The sequence below is a fragment of the Malaya genurostris genome, chromosome 3 (assembly GCF_030247185.1).
Source record: "Malaya genurostris strain Urasoe2022 chromosome 3, Malgen_1.1, whole genome shotgun sequence".
NCBI classification, from domain to species: Eukaryota; Metazoa; Arthropoda; class Insecta; order Diptera; family Culicidae; genus Malaya; species Malaya genurostris.
The window spans coordinates 161,766,829-161,784,736 of NC_080572.1; the positions used below are offsets into that span (position 1 = coordinate 161,766,829).

At 33.9% G+C, this 17,908-nt stretch overlaps 1 protein-coding gene across 3 annotated transcripts in view; it reads left to right on the top strand.

Annotated features, from left to right (window-relative positions):
- LOC131434627 (heterogeneous nuclear ribonucleoprotein K-like) overlaps positions 1 to 17,908 on the top strand; it is a 49,572-nt gene that overhangs the window by 21,637 nt on the left and 10,027 nt on the right. For 2 of the 3 annotated variants that reach the window (XM_058601540.1, XM_058601541.1), the window contains exons 2-6: positions 9,843 to 9,985; positions 10,078 to 10,134; positions 11,246 to 11,289; positions 12,224 to 12,296; positions 14,172 to 14,270. In XM_058601540.1, the coding sequence (XP_058457523.1) occupies positions 9,854 to 9,985; positions 10,078 to 10,134; positions 11,246 to 11,289; positions 12,224 to 12,296; positions 14,172 to 14,270 (405 nt within the window). In that variant the 5' untranslated portion in view covers positions 9,843 to 9,853. Of the gene's footprint in view, positions 1 to 9,842; positions 9,986 to 10,077; positions 10,135 to 11,245; positions 11,290 to 12,223; positions 12,297 to 14,171; positions 14,271 to 17,908 lie in introns of those variants that run through there. The other variant, XM_058601543.1, reaches the window with a different exon arrangement.

The window sequence follows — 17,908 nt, forward strand, 5'->3', positions numbered from 1 at the left end:
TGTTTTAAAAAATTTTGAATTGTACACGTATTGCTTTGAAATGAATCGATATTGTCACTCTTGTAATAATAGATATCACCATTGTTCGTCAATCACGACACATTTTGGCTTCAACAACCATTGCGCTATGGTCCGAAACGGGAAATTAGCGTGACAAAAATATTTTCACTATTAAATATTAATTTTTTGTAGTTGGCGTCTTCACAAAAGTTGTTTGTAATCAAATGGCGCTCGTTTTGATGAAAAAAGTTACTAGGATGGTCCTTATTTAGATTGAAATCTGAAAACTAACTTTCTTAATTGAACTCAAAAATGGTTTTGTTGTACAATAAAGTTGAAAGAAATCCTATTTTGAGCAACTTTGCTTTAAAAAGCACCTCTCTAGCTCTTCATTTGATCGAGTTACATCAATTTTCTCGAGTAAAAGTAGGGTGGCTCCTGAAAAATCACTTTTTTTGTTCCAACTTTTTTTGTGAAACGTTATATGGAGTCTCGTCTTCGAGAGAGTTATTGAACTAATTAGTGTGCACAATTTTACCGAACCATTTTTTCATATGAGCTATCAGTAAAAATTTATGATTGTTTTTTCATCAAAAAATAGTCAAGCTTCAAATATCAATATTCATTAGATGCCAGATCGATAAAAATGTGTGTTATACGGTTTGTGAAAGGTTATAATATAAGTAAAAATTTAGGAGAAAATTGGAAGGGTGTTATTTTTTTTAACTTATTTAAAGTAGTCTTAAAAATACCTTCAAAAAACTCAAAAACATTGCATAACCCTTAAATGTATCAACATAGTTTTTATAATAAATAACTTTTTTTTGGAATATGAGTTAAAATTAAATTATTGAGATGGAAATGTGGTGTTCAGCCTTAAGTGGTGACTTTTCAGTCCTATTATATAAATGGAACTTACTAACTAATACAGAGAGCGAATCGATTCAATTGAAGATTGCATCGATTTTTGTCGGAATTTGCTTCTAATATTATGTGACATTACATCTAATGGTTCTATATTTGTGAGTCTGTGTAACTCATTTGTACTAACCCAGGGAGGACGCTCAAAATCATTTTCAGAATTTTCTGAATCCTTTGAAGCGTTTTCTTCCTGGTGGAACAACAACTTGACCAAATTGGTACTGCATAAAGCATGGCTGGTCTGAAAATTTGTTTATAAATTAATAATTTGTTTTTTAGACAGAGCTTAGAATTTCTGTTTATAAGAGGATATGAACATTTAATATATTTATTACACTTTTCCTGGATTCCTTCAATGTGATCCTTGAAAGTGAGTTTTTTGTCATACGTTAAACCTAAGTATTTTGCTTGATTAGACCATGTCAATTCCAAGCCATTCAATTTGAGAATTTGATTATTGTTTGGTTTAAGAAAGGAAGCTCTTGGCTTATGAGGAAAGATAATTAATTGCGTTTTTGCTGCATTTGGTTTAATTTTCCATTTTAACAGATAATCACTGAAAATATTTAAGCTTCTTTGTAGGCGACTGCAGATCACTCTTAGATTTCTACCTGTGGCTAACAGACTTGTGTCGTCACAGAATAGCGATTTCTGACAATCAACGGGTAGATTTGGAAGATCAGAAGTGAAAATATTATGTAAGATTGGAGCTCTACGCTCGAACCCTGCGGAACACCTGCTCGTACGGGTAGCAATTCTGATAGCTAACCTGAAGATGTCGATGTCCGCTGAATTTTCTAAAATAGTTTCATGATCCACATGATTTTCAATATGAGATCTGTAATCCAACCAATTAGCTCTATGATAGTTGAATATAGAACTAATTGGATTAATTAAAGCTTCGTTGGAAAGTCTGAGTGTTACTGGAAGATGATCTGAGTCAAAGTCAGCATGTGTAATCGGTTCACTGCAAATGTGACTTTGATCTGCTAGAACCAGATCAATTGTAGACGGCTTTTTCACGGAAGAGAAACAAGTCGGATTTCTTGGATGAAGAACTGTGAAGTAACCAGCTGAGAGTTGATTATGAAGTATTTCACCATTACTGTTATTTTGCCTACAATTCCACTGGACATGCTTAGCATATAAGTCCTCTATTACGAAAAATTTCGGTCGATATCTTGTGAGTTTTTTCAAATCGCCTTTAAAGAATTTTAATTGTCCACCGGTGCATTTGAATGGCAAATATGCTCCAGCGATGAAATAAATTCCATGAATGTCTTCAACTTCGATTCCCAAGCTTTCAATAACTTTAGTATTGAAAGAAGGTAAAATTCGATGCTTAATTTGCCGTTGGACAAAAATGGCAACTCCACCACCCATTCCAGTAAACCTGTCAAATCGATGAACAAATAATGTGGATTGCTTTTCAATTTGATATTTGGTTTGAGAAAAGTTTCTGTCACAATGGAAATATGATTTTGTGAACTTTGAGAAAATTATAAAATTCATCTTCACTCGATTTCAAAGATCGAGCATTCCAATTTAAAATATTCAAATAATTATTTAACATCACTGTTAAATTTTAAATTCATTATAATATAATTTGCAAATTTCCATCCGATTTGAAATGCTTCAAAAAGTGATGAAGTCGAATTCATTTGGATGATCATTTGAAAAAGTTGATCTTGTAGGTAGATCATTTTATTTTCAGTTATATCGCCTAAATCGACTTCATTTAAAGAAGCGAATGGCATTGAAGGAATATTGGTAGGTAGATCTACCTGTTACACTAGTGTAACTGCCATTAGAAGATGTTTTGGCCGATCTACCTATTAATAAATTGTTTTAGTTAGAAGATGAACTGGAAGGCGTTCCTGTTTTGATTATTTACATTAGAAGAATTATGAAGTATTTTTTTACCTGCTACCAAAGCGTAACTGTCATTAGAAGAAGATGATAACGAGATCGATCCACCTGTCAATAAATTGTTTTCGTTAGAAGACGTATTGGAAGGCGTACCTGTTTTTTGTTTTAAATTCGAAGAAATAAGTGCCTTAGAAGAATTATGCGTGGCATTTGCAACGGTTTTTTGATTTTCAGGTATTATCTGTAAATTTAAGGTCGTCGATTTGACTTGTTGTCTGAGCGAACGAGCGTTTAAAATTTTTTCCGTGACAGAACATTTTTAATAATTTGATTTACAATTCAAAGTAATAATTGGATTTACAATTCAAACACCGTATATCCATATGACAATTTCTGGTTCCATGACCGAAGCCTTGGCAACGACGACATTGCGTTAAGTTTGCAATACGATTATGCCGTTTATAATGTTCCCAATGAATTTTAATGTGGGAAATGAAACGTACTTTTTCTAAAGTTTTCAAATTGTTTACATCACTTCGATTGAAGTTCATGAGAAATTCCAGAGCTTCGCTCTTTTTTTTCATAATTATTACTTGGGAAGCGGCAAAACCAAAGTTCATGAGAAATTCCAGAGCGTGGATTAGAAGTACCATTTGCTCTTTTTTTCATAAGTATTACTTGGCAAGGGGCAAAACCAAGCAATTCTTTTAATTTTTTAATTTCATCAGTACTTTGATCATTTGATAAGCCTTTCAAGACAGCCTTGAAGGGCCTGTCTGATTTTATATCATGTGAATAAAAATTTTTGAAGTTTCTCGGACAAATATCGGATAAGATCTTCGTTCATCGTTCATAATCTTCCAATCCATCATCCAAGACTCGACATTCTCCTCTTCGTCCGATTTGAAATGAGATTTTCACTTCCGAGAGAAAAGTAGAAAGCTCAGTACGGAATGCTTTGAAGTCGGAAATCATCACCCTCACTGGTGGCATAGATTGTTGTTTCTTCCCAGAACGACAAACGACCATTTGGGAATTTTAAAAGAATTTTCTTCTATGTCGCTACAATCGGATTCAGGAAGAATCTAGTAAATATTGCTAGACGGCATAGAATCAACGGAAGGGAAGTCCGTCCGTTGTCTTTTATTTTTACATTCAGATTCTATAAGATCTTGAATGTTATTAGGCTTGTTGCCTTTCCGGTTGAACGCAGGCATTTTTGAAATTAAATGAACTAGGCTAAATTAGTCTTCGATTCGACTCCTAGTTTGTAAAAGTCTTGATAAAGACTGATTTTGTGGTAGTCTTAACAAAGACTGATTAGTTCTTTGAATAGCTAGCCCTAAAAAAAGCTGATTAATTTATTAGTCTTGAAAAAGACTGATTATGTTAGAATATCACTCTTTGTATAGCCTTGAGAAAGGCTGACTAATTGTTAGTCTTTAAAAAGACTGTTAGTGATTCAGGTAGCCTTGAATCAATGATACTCTAGATAGCCAGAAAAAAATTCCAGAAGCCAAGAGCTATACGCGTGCGGTGCGAACGACTGTTCAACACCGACTGTATCAACATAGTTCCTTTAGCAAAATAATAGTATCAGATTAGTTCTACAAGTGTTCCATACACTGTCCATTCGAGAAATGAGACACACAAAAACTACAGCCGAAAATAGATTTTTTTGCTGAACAATTTTATCAAATTTATTACCAAAATAACTGATTCAATTAATTTTGATTCCGTGATCGCAATAATCGTATCGTTAACATTCAAAATAAAATAAAGAACTACAGTTAATGGCGGTTTGGTATGTATTGTATAAATAAAACAATGAATTATTTTAATATCTAAAACTAAATATTTCACTTGTTAGTGTAAGTCGTCTGAACTTCTCATATTTTGTTTGTTCGACATTTCAAAAACATCTTCGATGTTTACGTTTCTGCTGAATTTTCTAGCGTGATTCTCTCTGAAGTTCCAGATACTTTTATTTCGAGTCTCCTGAGCTTCTTCACTAATCATACATACCTATAGTTAAAATCACGTGCTGACTCCGTGTACCAACAATTTATGATCAGTTGATGATAGTGGATACCAGCCATACAACGATACTTACAACGCTTGTATTTTCTCTGTGTTACTTTCGTCGTCGTTTATCTTATTCCGGTTATTGATCAATTGACCTCATCAAAATGATCTACTTGAGTAAGGAACTTTCTTCAGCATTCGGAAATTCTTTAATGATATACTGTAAAATGTCATTATTACTCTTACCAGCGATCATCAAATCCGTAAGCTTTTTGTAAATCATTTTCTGTTCATAGATTTATCATGTTCAACTAGTGCGGAACAACCATTTTACACAGTATCTCTAATCCTCAGTTGCTCAAACTCAATTGAAGTAGTTATTTTGGTTAATTGAAATTGTTCTGCAATCTATTTTCGGTTGTAGTTTTTGTGTGTCTCATTTCTAAAATGGACAGGGATGAAACACTTGTAGAACTAATTTGATACTATTATTTTGCTAAAGGAACTGTGTTAATACGTTAAGGCGTTTAAGAGTTATGCAATGTTTTTGAGTTTTTTGAAGGTATTTTCAAAACTAATTTAAATAAGTTTAAAAAATGGCACCCTTCCAATTTTTTCTTAAATTTTTACTTATATTATGACCTTTCACAAACCGCATATTATACATTTTTATCGATCTGGCATCTAATGAATATTGATATTTGAACCGTGACTATGTTTTTGCTGAAAAAACAATCATAACTTTTTACTGGTAGCTCATACAACTCTTTCTAAGATAACTTTTCCATATAACGTTTCACAAAAAAGTTAGAACAAAAAAGTGATTTTTCAGAAGCCACTCTATTTTTAATCGGAAAAATTGATGTAACTCGATCAAATGAAAAGCTAGAGAGGTGCTTTTTTAAGCAAAGTTGCTCAAAATAAAATTTCCTTCAACTTTATTGTACAACACAACCATTTTTGAGTTCAATTAAGAAAGTTAGTTTTCAGATTTCAATCTAAATAAGGACCACTCTAGTAACTTTTTTCATCAAAAGGATTGTCATTTGATTGATTGGTTGTACAGCTTTTTGGCGCGGGATTTTACCATAATATTCCATTTATAAGTTCGGTTAGATAAATACTAAGTACTTGGAAGGCAGCTCTATAAGCACTTGACAGATTGTAACTAAATTTTTCATATGTAAGCATTACACTCTAAACAAAATTATTGCATTTTTTCGAGTACAGTCCTTATTCAATCGGTACCAACATGTGATTAGGACATATCGTAAGATAGGCCCTTTTGAAAGTTGCTAGAAATAATGCTCATTACTCGAGTTTTATGCATAGAATTCGAGTATTTTGTACATAATTCCGTAGATTGAGTCTCCGTCTACGATAACATATCGATTATTATGTACACATGAATGCTGTAGAGAGGAGCAATGAGCATTACAGTTAGTAATATTTGCAAGGGCCTATCGCACGATATAACCAAATCACACGTTGCTAACGAAATGTTCTATACTAGACTATACAAAAATTATGCAATAGTAACAATAACCATAAGGGGAAATTTTTCTAATAAGCCTAGGTTTATCAAAAAACGTTGAGTCTCATCTTTGAGAAAATTTAGCCCATGAAAAAGAGCGGCTAGGCTGTTACGTCACCTCTGTCATATCTGGAACCAGAAATGACAGCCTTCTAATTTTTGAACTTTATAAATGACTCATACACTCTATAAATGACTATCTCTAAAACGAGCCTATGCATGTAGAATTCGGTTTAGCCGTCCGAAAATCTTGAGCCATTTCTGAGTTAATTGAGCGGCAAAAACGCGTTTTGTCGGCTACGTCACTTATACCGTTATATCTCCGGAACAAGGAAAGACAGACATTTGATTTTTGACCTTAATCGATGGCTCAATAGTAGCTTTCAAATAAGCCTAGACATGTTAAAATCGGTTCAACCAGCTTCGTGAAAATAGAGCGGTAAAAAAATCTAAAAGGTGCACAAACTCACATACATAAACAGACATTTTGCGATCTCTTCGAGCTGAGTCGATTGGTATAAAACACTATGGGTCTTTGAGTTTCCGTTAGAAAGTCAGTATTTTAAGCAATTCTATTATCTTTCTATAGAGAAAGGCAAAACGTGTTTATAGCATTACAATTCATATCGCCAGGGCTTTTTTGTCACTTTTTTCTAAGGGACACGCTAGTGTACAATTTGTTGTAGCCCATTCACTATGTTTTCTGTTCATTGTTTAAAAACATAATATTCTAGGAAAAAATAATGGACGAACTTTGATTAAAGTTTTGCTATAACATTTTACTTCCAAATTTTTCTCATGAGTCTTTTTGAATGTACGAATTTTACTGTTAGGGTCCATGGCAGAATGGTAATTTTTATCAACTATGAAACATGCTTAATGCTCGTATATTTTTTTGACGAAACACAGTACATTTTGCGTGAAATAAGAAAAATATAGTACAGCGACATTGAAAAAAACAGTACATTTGGCAGTACGTATTTATTCTAAGAATAGTGAATAAAAAACAAAAGCAAATAATTATCAGATGATTTCTTTCCATAATCTCAAAAGTTTTTTTTATTCCCCTTTTAAAAGTATTTTTAGTTCAATATAAACATAAAAAATGCACAAACTAATTATCAAATATTTTTTACACAATAATTTAGATATTATTTTGTGAAAACGGATAGCTTTAACTTTTTGGTGGAAACAATTTCCTTTTGTTTTAAATCAACAGAATTTAGCAAAATTGTTTTGACGCGTTCTGAACAAGAATTGATCATGAAAAAACCATGTTGGAAAAGAGAGAAAGAGAAAAATCCATTTATTTTTTGCATGTATTTATATTGGGAGCGGGTCATTTCGCTGAGTCGTTCCGCCGAATGGGTCATTTCGCCTAAAGTCGTTTCGCCGAAAGGATCATGTCGCTGAATGGGATTATTATTTTTTTGGCGTTATTATGTCTCGTGGATAATTGATGTGACGAAGTCACATAACAGTAGCCAAGATGGCTCGGTGGCACAAAGCACACTACGTGTTGTCATTTTGCTTCTGACATTTTGTATTGCGGCAAGTCGAAATTCGATGCGTTAATGATTTAAAACTGTTGTAATTCTTGATACGCAAAATACAGTACATTTTAATGGTAAAATACAGTACAAATTGAAGTATAGTTAATTTAAAAGTAAAAAACAGTACGCAGTATTTGGGTAAAAAATACAGCACAATACTGTAAAATACAATACAGATATGAGCGTTCAACATGCTTCATAGGGTCAAATAATACAGATAGGGGTCACTAATCAGCAGTATTTTTTTACTTGTCACTTGATATTGGGTTGCAAGTAAATACAGTTCGTTCTAAACCGCTTCAAATATAGTCACTGCTCTTTGAAATTAACGTGAGTGTATAAGTTATTGACTATCAAGCCTGATGTCTTCCTATAAGTGAATCCTCTGTTCTGATTTCGGCTGTTTTGAATGAAATTCGATTAAGGTCGATTACAACACTAAGTAATCAACAGTTTTGTTTCTCCAGATTTGAAATTATTTTTCTTGAATTTGATTAGAATTAGTGCCATTTTTAATGATTACTAACCATTGACATTTCAAATTTGTATAAAGAAGGTCTAAGGATAAAATCATTGCAAATTTTTTTTAGCGAATCGGTAACGAAAAAGTACTTCAAATCGATGAAGGCAAGTTTAGTATGGTACTTTCAGAATAATTTGAAACAAGTTTGATTCGAACTCGAATTCGAATTATAGTTTTTCTTTCTCCAAACAACTATTCATCAATACAATTTTTTTTGTGCCTAATGGCTATTGAAAAATAATTAGTTACGACTTAACACCATTGGGACTATTCATGAATGACGTAGATTCACAGAAAGGGATTCTCTAACAGTCTATAATCTTATTTTCTAAAACGTGCACAAATGCTTTAGCAGCTTAACGTCCCTTTGCAAAATTTGAGCTTATTAGGTCAAGGGTAAATAATGTCATATCACGATTAAAGTTTTAAGATTTTCAGTCTTGTGTGAAACGCCTTGAGATTTCCGATATCGACCCGTATGACTTTTCTGATCTAGCTTGATTAACGAAACACAGATTGAAGAAAGACGTATGCATAAGATTTCGAAAATAAAATATTGAAAGCACGAGTCGAATCTGCAAATAGGGCTGTTGGCAGTCGAATGTTTTTGGGAAGCGAGAATGTGCGACATATCGATTGAAGGCCGCAATCGTTTGAAGCTGTGAAGGTTTTCACGTCAACACAAAATTCTTCAAAAGATTTTGATGTTTGTATGTGTGATTTTTCTGTATTGTCATTCAATTCTCTTGTTTGTTCAAACTCCTTTGACAGTATTGCAGTACGATCGCCGTTCAAATGAAGCATTCGCTTGACTTTTTTGCTACTGCCTGGTTTCCTTTACCTAACGCGCTTCGTGGATCACATTCGTTTTTATTCTATTAAATAAAAATAATTTCAAAGTTTGCGAAAACATAAAAACAATCATCACACATAAACAAACACAAACTACCTTTCGAGACCAACTACTCGATTTAGCTTTTCACACCGCATACCACATATTCTAATTAGTTTGTTTGCCCACGCGTATTAAGTTTTAACATGTGTTTCCAATTGAAATGTGCACACTTCTAGAATCAGCTCTACTCTCAAGTTAGCTTGGATAGAACTGCTTATGTAAATTTCGATAAAACCCACTAACAAATTGTTACAGTACGAAAGATTGTTGACTTTTTTACGCTGTTATTTCTGCATAGATCATTGAATTGAACACTTCGAAACAATCTGAGACATACTAACGGAAACGTATGCAATCTTAAACTTAAGAAACCTAAACGGTTGAGTGATTTATAAATGTGTTTATCTATATGCAAAGTTCGCTATATAAATCTGCAATTCGAAAATCCCTGCTCCTAACGTTGGCTTTTGAATGAAACGTACACTGTTTTGATGTGTTTTATCTTTTTCCGATTTATTTCAGAACGAACAAATATGAAGCGTGAAATCGAAGACTGTCAAGAAGAGGACCAGCATAACGACGGTAACGACAACTCGGATAAAAAACCACCAAATAAGCGGTCTCGAAATGACGAGGAAGAAGTTCGTTTACTCATTCCTAGCAAGGTATGTTGTTTTCGTGTTTTTTACGTGTGTTATTTTATATGAATAGTAGCCTTCAACTAATTTTCTTTTGCTAACTTCTTAATTTATTAAAGATGGCTGGAGCTATAATTGGCAAAGGTGGACACAATATCCAAAGGCTACGTACAGAGGTATGCTTAGTTACCGAAAGAGGGTTGCTACTTTAATTTTTAAATTTAATTTAATACGCTTTAGAAGACTTGTATTAATATTTAATTTTATAACATCTCTAGTATACACGGCCACAATTCGAGTTTATACTTATGTTTCTTGTTCAGTCGTAAATACTCCGTTGTTCTAATTCCTCGTCTTTACTGTTAAAAAAGGAACCTATACCATTTGCCGAGAATTTTCCCGTCACCGCCGGTATCTGCGACATAAGTTAATAGAATTACATTCGCAAAATCGTTTCGTGGTTTATGTTTCCTTCGAACATTAAATTAAATTTAAAAAAAATCAAATTTCTATCTACAAGTCTACAAATCTTCTCGAATGATTCTTAACATATATTTTTTCTTCTTTTCTCCGTCTCGGTTGTAAATGTTGATAAAAAAACAACTCACATTCATCTCTACAACGAACCACCAAAAAACTTGAACTGACCTGTTGCCAATACCAATCTCAATAAACCACCAACTCTGCGGCTGACTGATTGTGGGTTCAATCCAAACTCTGTACGATGATCCTGAAATCGGTAAAATCACAATCATTACTTTTTGGGTCAATTTGTATCTCTTCTGAACAAACTGCTGCTGATGCCCGTATCATCAATCTCCAATTCTGGTTCGATCTGACTTTTGACTCGTGCATCAATTTCGCTTGGACCTCGGAACACTGATCCCACGTCAAATTGGCCAACTAAAACAAACAAAAAAAATGGTTCACGAATATATTCGTTTGACTAAAATTGCGTTCAATTCTAACAAACGCAATCGATCCTGTGTTACTATGCCAATGACCAATCTAACAATGCCGATTGCTTACAATCTTTGTGGAAATATGCTCTTTCGGCATATCCAAAACCTGTGCTTCAATTCCTATTATAAAAAAATACACAAAATATCGACGCGCCATATGTGAACATGTGTAACTCTAATGTGCTTGGGTTATCGACTCCACCCTGGCTCCATCGTCGTCCCTGGGAAACACAATTCTCTTGTGGTATCGTGTCCCACCTGAAAACAACCACACCGCTACCGAACCACTCAATACGTCGTCGAATCCCAACGAACCCGTCTACAGTACCAAGCCCAAGTGAATGTAGGCGATTGTACAGGCCCTGAACGGTAAACACCTTTTATTCTTTATTTTAATCCTTATCTTTACTATAGAGCAGCTCATAAGTCTTCTAGGATTTAAGATTCTCAAGTGTAATTGTTATTTACTCCAACATACACGCATATATTGTAACTTCCTCATCTTAGATGGCATCCCACAGTTTCAACACACTGAGGAAAACCCTGACTTCAACCCTATGTGTTCTTGTTGTCTTTGTAGAAGTACTATTTGTATGTGCCTCAACTCAATTCCGTTTTCAGACTAGAAGCAAACAACTTTGTGTGTGGGATTTAAATTTTCAGTTGAAGAAAATAGCTGGAGATCATGACTTTTTCACGAATCGTTCATATATCTACCAACAAAATCAACCCAAATTTCTTACAGTTGTAGTTCATCAGCCAGTTGCACATTACTGTTATTTTTATTCTGTTTACTCACATCAAACAGCATATTAATCAAATTTGATATTTTTCATTCACTTGGAACTGTTAGAGTGAGAAAACAGAAATAAAAATAAGCGTGCCAAATGGAGAGAGATAATATTAAACTCGATGATAAGCAATGCATGGAATCCATATTTTCAAAACAAAGTTGTAAAACTTTGTGTTCGGGTTATTTGATCAAACATTGAAACAGTTTGAATAAACAAAAAACTACCTAAGATATTTTCGATATGTTAATTTTTCGTTTAATGAAGTTTTTGGAATAAAGCCAACAAACCTTCCTTTTCGGTTGAATCCTGAATTTACTGAAATGGTATGCTGTGCAAATCAAAACTGGAGCAAACTAACCCAATTACTGGAAACAAATAGAGTTTTCTTTCTTCTATAGATCTAAAAGGGATAATATATATATGTTAACCCAGTAAAAATTTTCGTCTCGTAGTGCAACAGTACTTGCCATCATTCCATAATTAATAGGAACATTGGTATATACTTCCAGTGTCATCACCATCGGCGCCGACATGGAGACAGCAACCAATGTGGTTAAGGACGTCATGAAACACTTGGACAAGGTAGGTGCATGTTTCATCGATTGTACTATAGATTTGCCTGTATTAACACGGTGGGTGAGATGGTAAAAACCTCTCATGATTTTCATATTAAATAAGTGAAACAGTAGAATAGCTAGTATAACGCCACCCATCGATATCGCGTGCTTTGTAATTACAAGTTGAAATTTTCATAAAGTGCATGGCGACTATATGTCTGTGCACATGTGCTCTCCGTTACGCCTCGTTGCTTGCTTCCTTTTCTTGCGGGGCATGATTTTTTCATGACTTTCCACGATAAAGCGGAGGTCGTCCTAGCGCGTGACAAACTATAGTAGCAGTGGGTAGTACCATGAATTCGAAGAAAAAAAAATCAGCTAGCACTATCTGACCAAACAGCGAATTGGAAATAATAGTAGAGTTGGTTGGTCTGTAATAATACAAATATTTTAATAGTAGAAGCTACCGAATACATAGAGTACAGATACAGCAAATGATTGAAATATTAACTAAAGTACTATGCGGTAGCTCAATTTTTCTATGCAATGGAAAGTTAGATTTCGAGTTTAAACGAACAAATGCAAGGGTTGAAATAATCGCCATCAGCCTACTTTAAACTGTTTTTATGCGACTGTGGGTGCCTTCAGCATACAACGTAAGGCTTAAAAGTTTATTCTTTGCTCTATTTTGATTATGCCTCGTAGCCATCCACCATTCAGTATTGAAAATTTTAACTGAAACGAGCTATACTACTTACAATATACTTGTCTTGTAACTGTATCGGCACTAATATTGTTACTTTGAGCTACAGTTTAGTAATAGGGGAGAGTGGGGCTACTTGAACCACTTTTTTTGTTAATTGATATATCTTTTAAACTATTTGGGGTAAAACATGTTTTACCTACGGTTAATCAAAACAAACCTTTCTTTTCGATATTCAATGTAATCAATAAATGTAAATTCGATTTTTGACATAAATAGCAGCTTTTTACAATATTATGTCAGATATTATGTCCCCATGCATGGGGATGCTTGAACCACCCCATGGGGATAATTGAACCACCTTTAAGGAAAGAATAAAAATATATAGATATGGTGAAGTTAAAATTGTAATGCCATTTTTCTTTGCTAATTCCAAAAATCCCAATGTACAGGTGGCCTTCGTGGTTTTCGAAATTTAATAATTTCAGATTTGTTTTTAACGCGTTCGAAAATTTAATAAAATGCTTCAGCACCTCTAAAAACTATTCTGCATTCATGCATCCTGTTCTATTTGCAAGGCCGAGTGTATTCGGCACACTGTTTTTCAACATTTTAAGAATGAAGTTATCCCGTGGAAATACCATCGCATGTGGTAGAAAACCTCCAGCAGCATAGACGAAAGTGGTTAATGTAACCCCACAAAAAGTGGTTCATGTAACCCCACAAATCATTAACAGATTGGAAGTGTTTTCAAGACGATAAGAAATTTTTTATCTTTTCAAACTTTTTGTGAAAATGAATGAATTTGTATGTATACACGATAACAATTAATGTTATGCAGTTATGTACCACAGGTGGAACACAATAAATATTTTCCAGAATAAAGTGAGGTCGCGATTCGTGCAGTTTCATGCAGAGAATAACTTTTACATTTAATAACAATAACAACAAACGTCAGAAGCGTGCACAAATATGTGTGAGGTTAGGTTACCGATAGGGTTACCGGTACACATGATCGCAGAAAAGTTTTTAGTCAGTGAAGAAATATCCCTAATGGTTCATGTATCCGTGGTTCATCTAACCCCACTCTCCTCTATCCAATAAATACTTAGTTATTTATTAACACAGTATTAAATTATTCCAATTCTTGAGGATTATTGTTAGGACTACACTATTAATCAACTTAATGTATTACAGGCTGGCGATAATGAATACGAACTAAGAGTATTGGTACATCAAAGCCTCGCTGGATGTGTAATCGGACGAGGAGGAACTAAGATTAAGGAACTTAAAGACGTGAGTGATAAATTATATTTTCTTCAATTCTGTTGATTTTCAATTTGTTTTTGGCAAAGATATTAGGTTTTACACGATGACGACACGAATGAACTACCGATGAATCAAGTTCATCTTTTGACAGCTATCAGTGGTTTGTTTACATATCTATTAACACGTATTCAAATTAAAACCAACACATAAACAAGCCACTGATAGCTGTCAAAATTCATTTTGTTTATTTTTGTGAGGTTATGTCAAGTTCGTGCAAAGCCTAATGTTTTGTATTTTGTGCTTGAGACAACTAATCGATTCAGGTGAAGAATCGCTAAAGCTATTCTTATTAATCAAGAAATCATAGGGTCTAGTTAATCAAACATGATTATCAATTATACAAGTAACTTAAATATTTGTTGATGCATGTGATGTTTTTATGTTACAACTAAAAGATTCTTTTTTCTGACGATTTATTCTGTTTCAAAATTAGAAAACAGAATATATGAATATGTCAATAATAATTAAATTTGTTGGTACAATAATCTGTTAAAACAACTGTGAAAATTACTATATGATGTTTTATTTTTGATCCTGACGAAAATGTTCTAATACACTTTTATTTATCTTGACGATATACTGCCCATATTTCTATATCAGTCTCATTTAAAAAAATCGACATGTTGAGGCATCTTTCTACTATTCATAATCTATTTTATTTTCTTCGATAGCAAGTTGTAATATCTGACGGCATAGTAGGGATAGCTTTCATTCGACAAGATTTCTAAAAATGACAAAAATCCATGTGGGGCTGATATGGAAGTGTGGGATAACCATACGTTCAATAATATGAGCTCCACAGTTCTTCTCATATATTCAAATATATCGTTTCATATATCAATTTATATAACATATATCAATATACATTAATTAATGAGGTGAACCGAGAAGCTATCACTGTTAAATGCAATAACTAAAGTATAAGATTAAACTTGGTGGATTCGCTTCGATTGATTGTGTTGTTGTTGAAATATTTTCATTTTCTACTTAGTCGTGATGTAATATAGGGCCGGATGAATAAAATGTAGTAAAGTATGTTGTTTGTAGTATCTTCTCAAAAACAAAGTCCACAGAGTATTACGCGGTTTGGTATAAATAAAAAACAAGTTCGAACATGTAGTTTATGCTACTTCCGAATTTAAGCATTTACTGCATATCGTATCGACACAGAGCCAGAAAAGCTGGCATAAGCATGCACAAAGCAAGAAACGTACTTACATCTGTAAAAATGCCACTTTTTTAATTTCTGTACTTCACTTTATCAGCAAACATACGAGTAGCAACCTCTAGAGCTACCTACCGAAAACTTGTAGTAAATACTATAGTTTGTAGCATGTTTTGACAGGAGCGTGATCCACACGTAGCATTTACTACCGAAATTCAAGCATGCTACGTTTTATTCATACGGCCCATTGTTTTAGGGCCGAACCTAAGAAATATACTGAGAAAATAGAAAATATACACTCCGTCTGATTGTATATTCCGAACGACCAACAATAGTCTGCTCAAGTCGTAAATATCGTAGCAGTGAGCAACAATTTTATGACTTCTAGGAAAGAGGAAGAAAAGAGGCTTAAATTAAAAAATCTTAATTCCTGTGCGGAACTAGACTCGCTGTTCTTTCATAGCAATTGAAGTATCGCCCTATATTATTGAGACGAAGTCGATATAAATCCGATGCCTCCTCGCAAATTGATCTCATGAGTGATCGGGGAGGTCGAATGCGAATAATGAAAACAGCTCATAAGAAATATTCAAAATACTGTCTATCTCACCATCCTAAGTGGAAACAACGACCGCAGTAGCACCAGATCTTATTCATCACCCTAACCTTACGAATTGTAAATAAAACAATTCGACAGTTGTTGACTGGGTTAGGGTTTCTTACTCCGCAAATGGGGACAGACAATTTTTTTTATCCGATAAGCGAGAGACCGCAATTAGGTTCAAACCTCTATGATCAAAAAAGACAAACAAAACAGTTCTAGTTTGAGTTATTCGTTTTTTGCCTTTCTTATATGGAAGATTATACAATCATTGTGAAAACCGAATGTCATACACCATTCGAATCAGCTCGATGAACTGAGCAAATGTCTGTGTGTGTGGCAAATATTTTCACTCACTTTTCTTGGAGATGGATTGTCACAAACTTATATTCAAATGAAAAGTCTTATGGTCTTATATAAAGTTCCTGAATTTCATTTGGATCCGACTTCCGGTTCTGGAATTACATGGTGATATGCACCAATGACGTGAAAATAATATCACTCACTTTTCTCGGTGATGGCTAAACCGATTTTCACAAATTTAGATTCAAATTAAAGGTCTCATGATTCCATACAAAGTTCCACAATTTTATTTGGATCCAACTTCCGGTTCCGGAATTACAGGGTGATATGCACCAAAAATGTGGAAATAATGAATCAAAAATGTAAAAAAATATCACTCACTTTTCTCGGAGATGGTTGAGCTGATTTTCACAAACTTAGATTCCAGGGTGGTAAGTGAATTGTTGATTTCAATTTCTTGGTTTTCCCGTTTTTTTAGATGAAAATTCCCGGTTTTTTGGAATAGGTTAAATCGCCCCTGTTAAGTTTTTTTAATTCAAACTTTAAACAGATGTCCCAAGTCCAAAAAGGATCATTGTAATAGGCCCGCTAATTGAGGATTCAAATACTTTCTAGGCATTTCGATGTATAAATAGAAAATATTCATTATAACATGTGCGTATAAGAAAAGCATAGAGCCTTTTTCAAGTCATTCAGGGGTTTTGGTTACACGTAACCGATTTCTTCCGAGTGCACATGATCGTTTTTATTAATTTTTGGTATACATATGATTGAAAATAAATCAATAAGGAACAACAATCCCAAAAACGGACGCTAAATTTCATTTGGATCCGACTTCCGGTTCTGGAATTACAGGGTGATATGCACCAATAACGTGAAAATAATATCACTCACTTTTCTCGGAGATGGCTAAACCGATTTTCACAAACTTATATTCAAATGAAAAGTCTTATGGTCTTATTCAAAGTTCCTGAATTTCACTTGGATGCGACTTCCGGTTCCGATATTACAGCGTGATATGCACCAAAAATCTGAATTTCTCTAGTTTGCAGTCCTTGAGAGTCTGTAACCTAATAAACCATTGATCAACCATAAATGATTGACTAATTTTTATCCAAGTCCGACTACCGGTACATTTTTTCCAAAACTTAAATCGCCATAGCCATTAAAAAATTTGTATTTCTTATTAGTGTGTGGCTGAATGAACCAATGTCACTATGCCGATATCCAACTTTCGGTTGCGGAAGTACCAAATAGAAATCAAATGTGATAAAATGGAGCTCACTTCACCTTCTCACATATGATTGAAAAGATTTTCACTAACTTAAATTCAAATATAGTAGTATTATGCAATAGAAATCTTCCAAACTTTTTTGAATTGTAGTAATTCGGGGAATTTATGCAAGGGATATTTCCAACACATTGGAAGCCTATAAATTTTATGCCAAATAGCCGTTTGCCAAATAACCATTATACCGAACGGAGTAGCCCCGAACTGGATTGGCTTCGGCTTCGATGTTTGATTGGATTGAATTT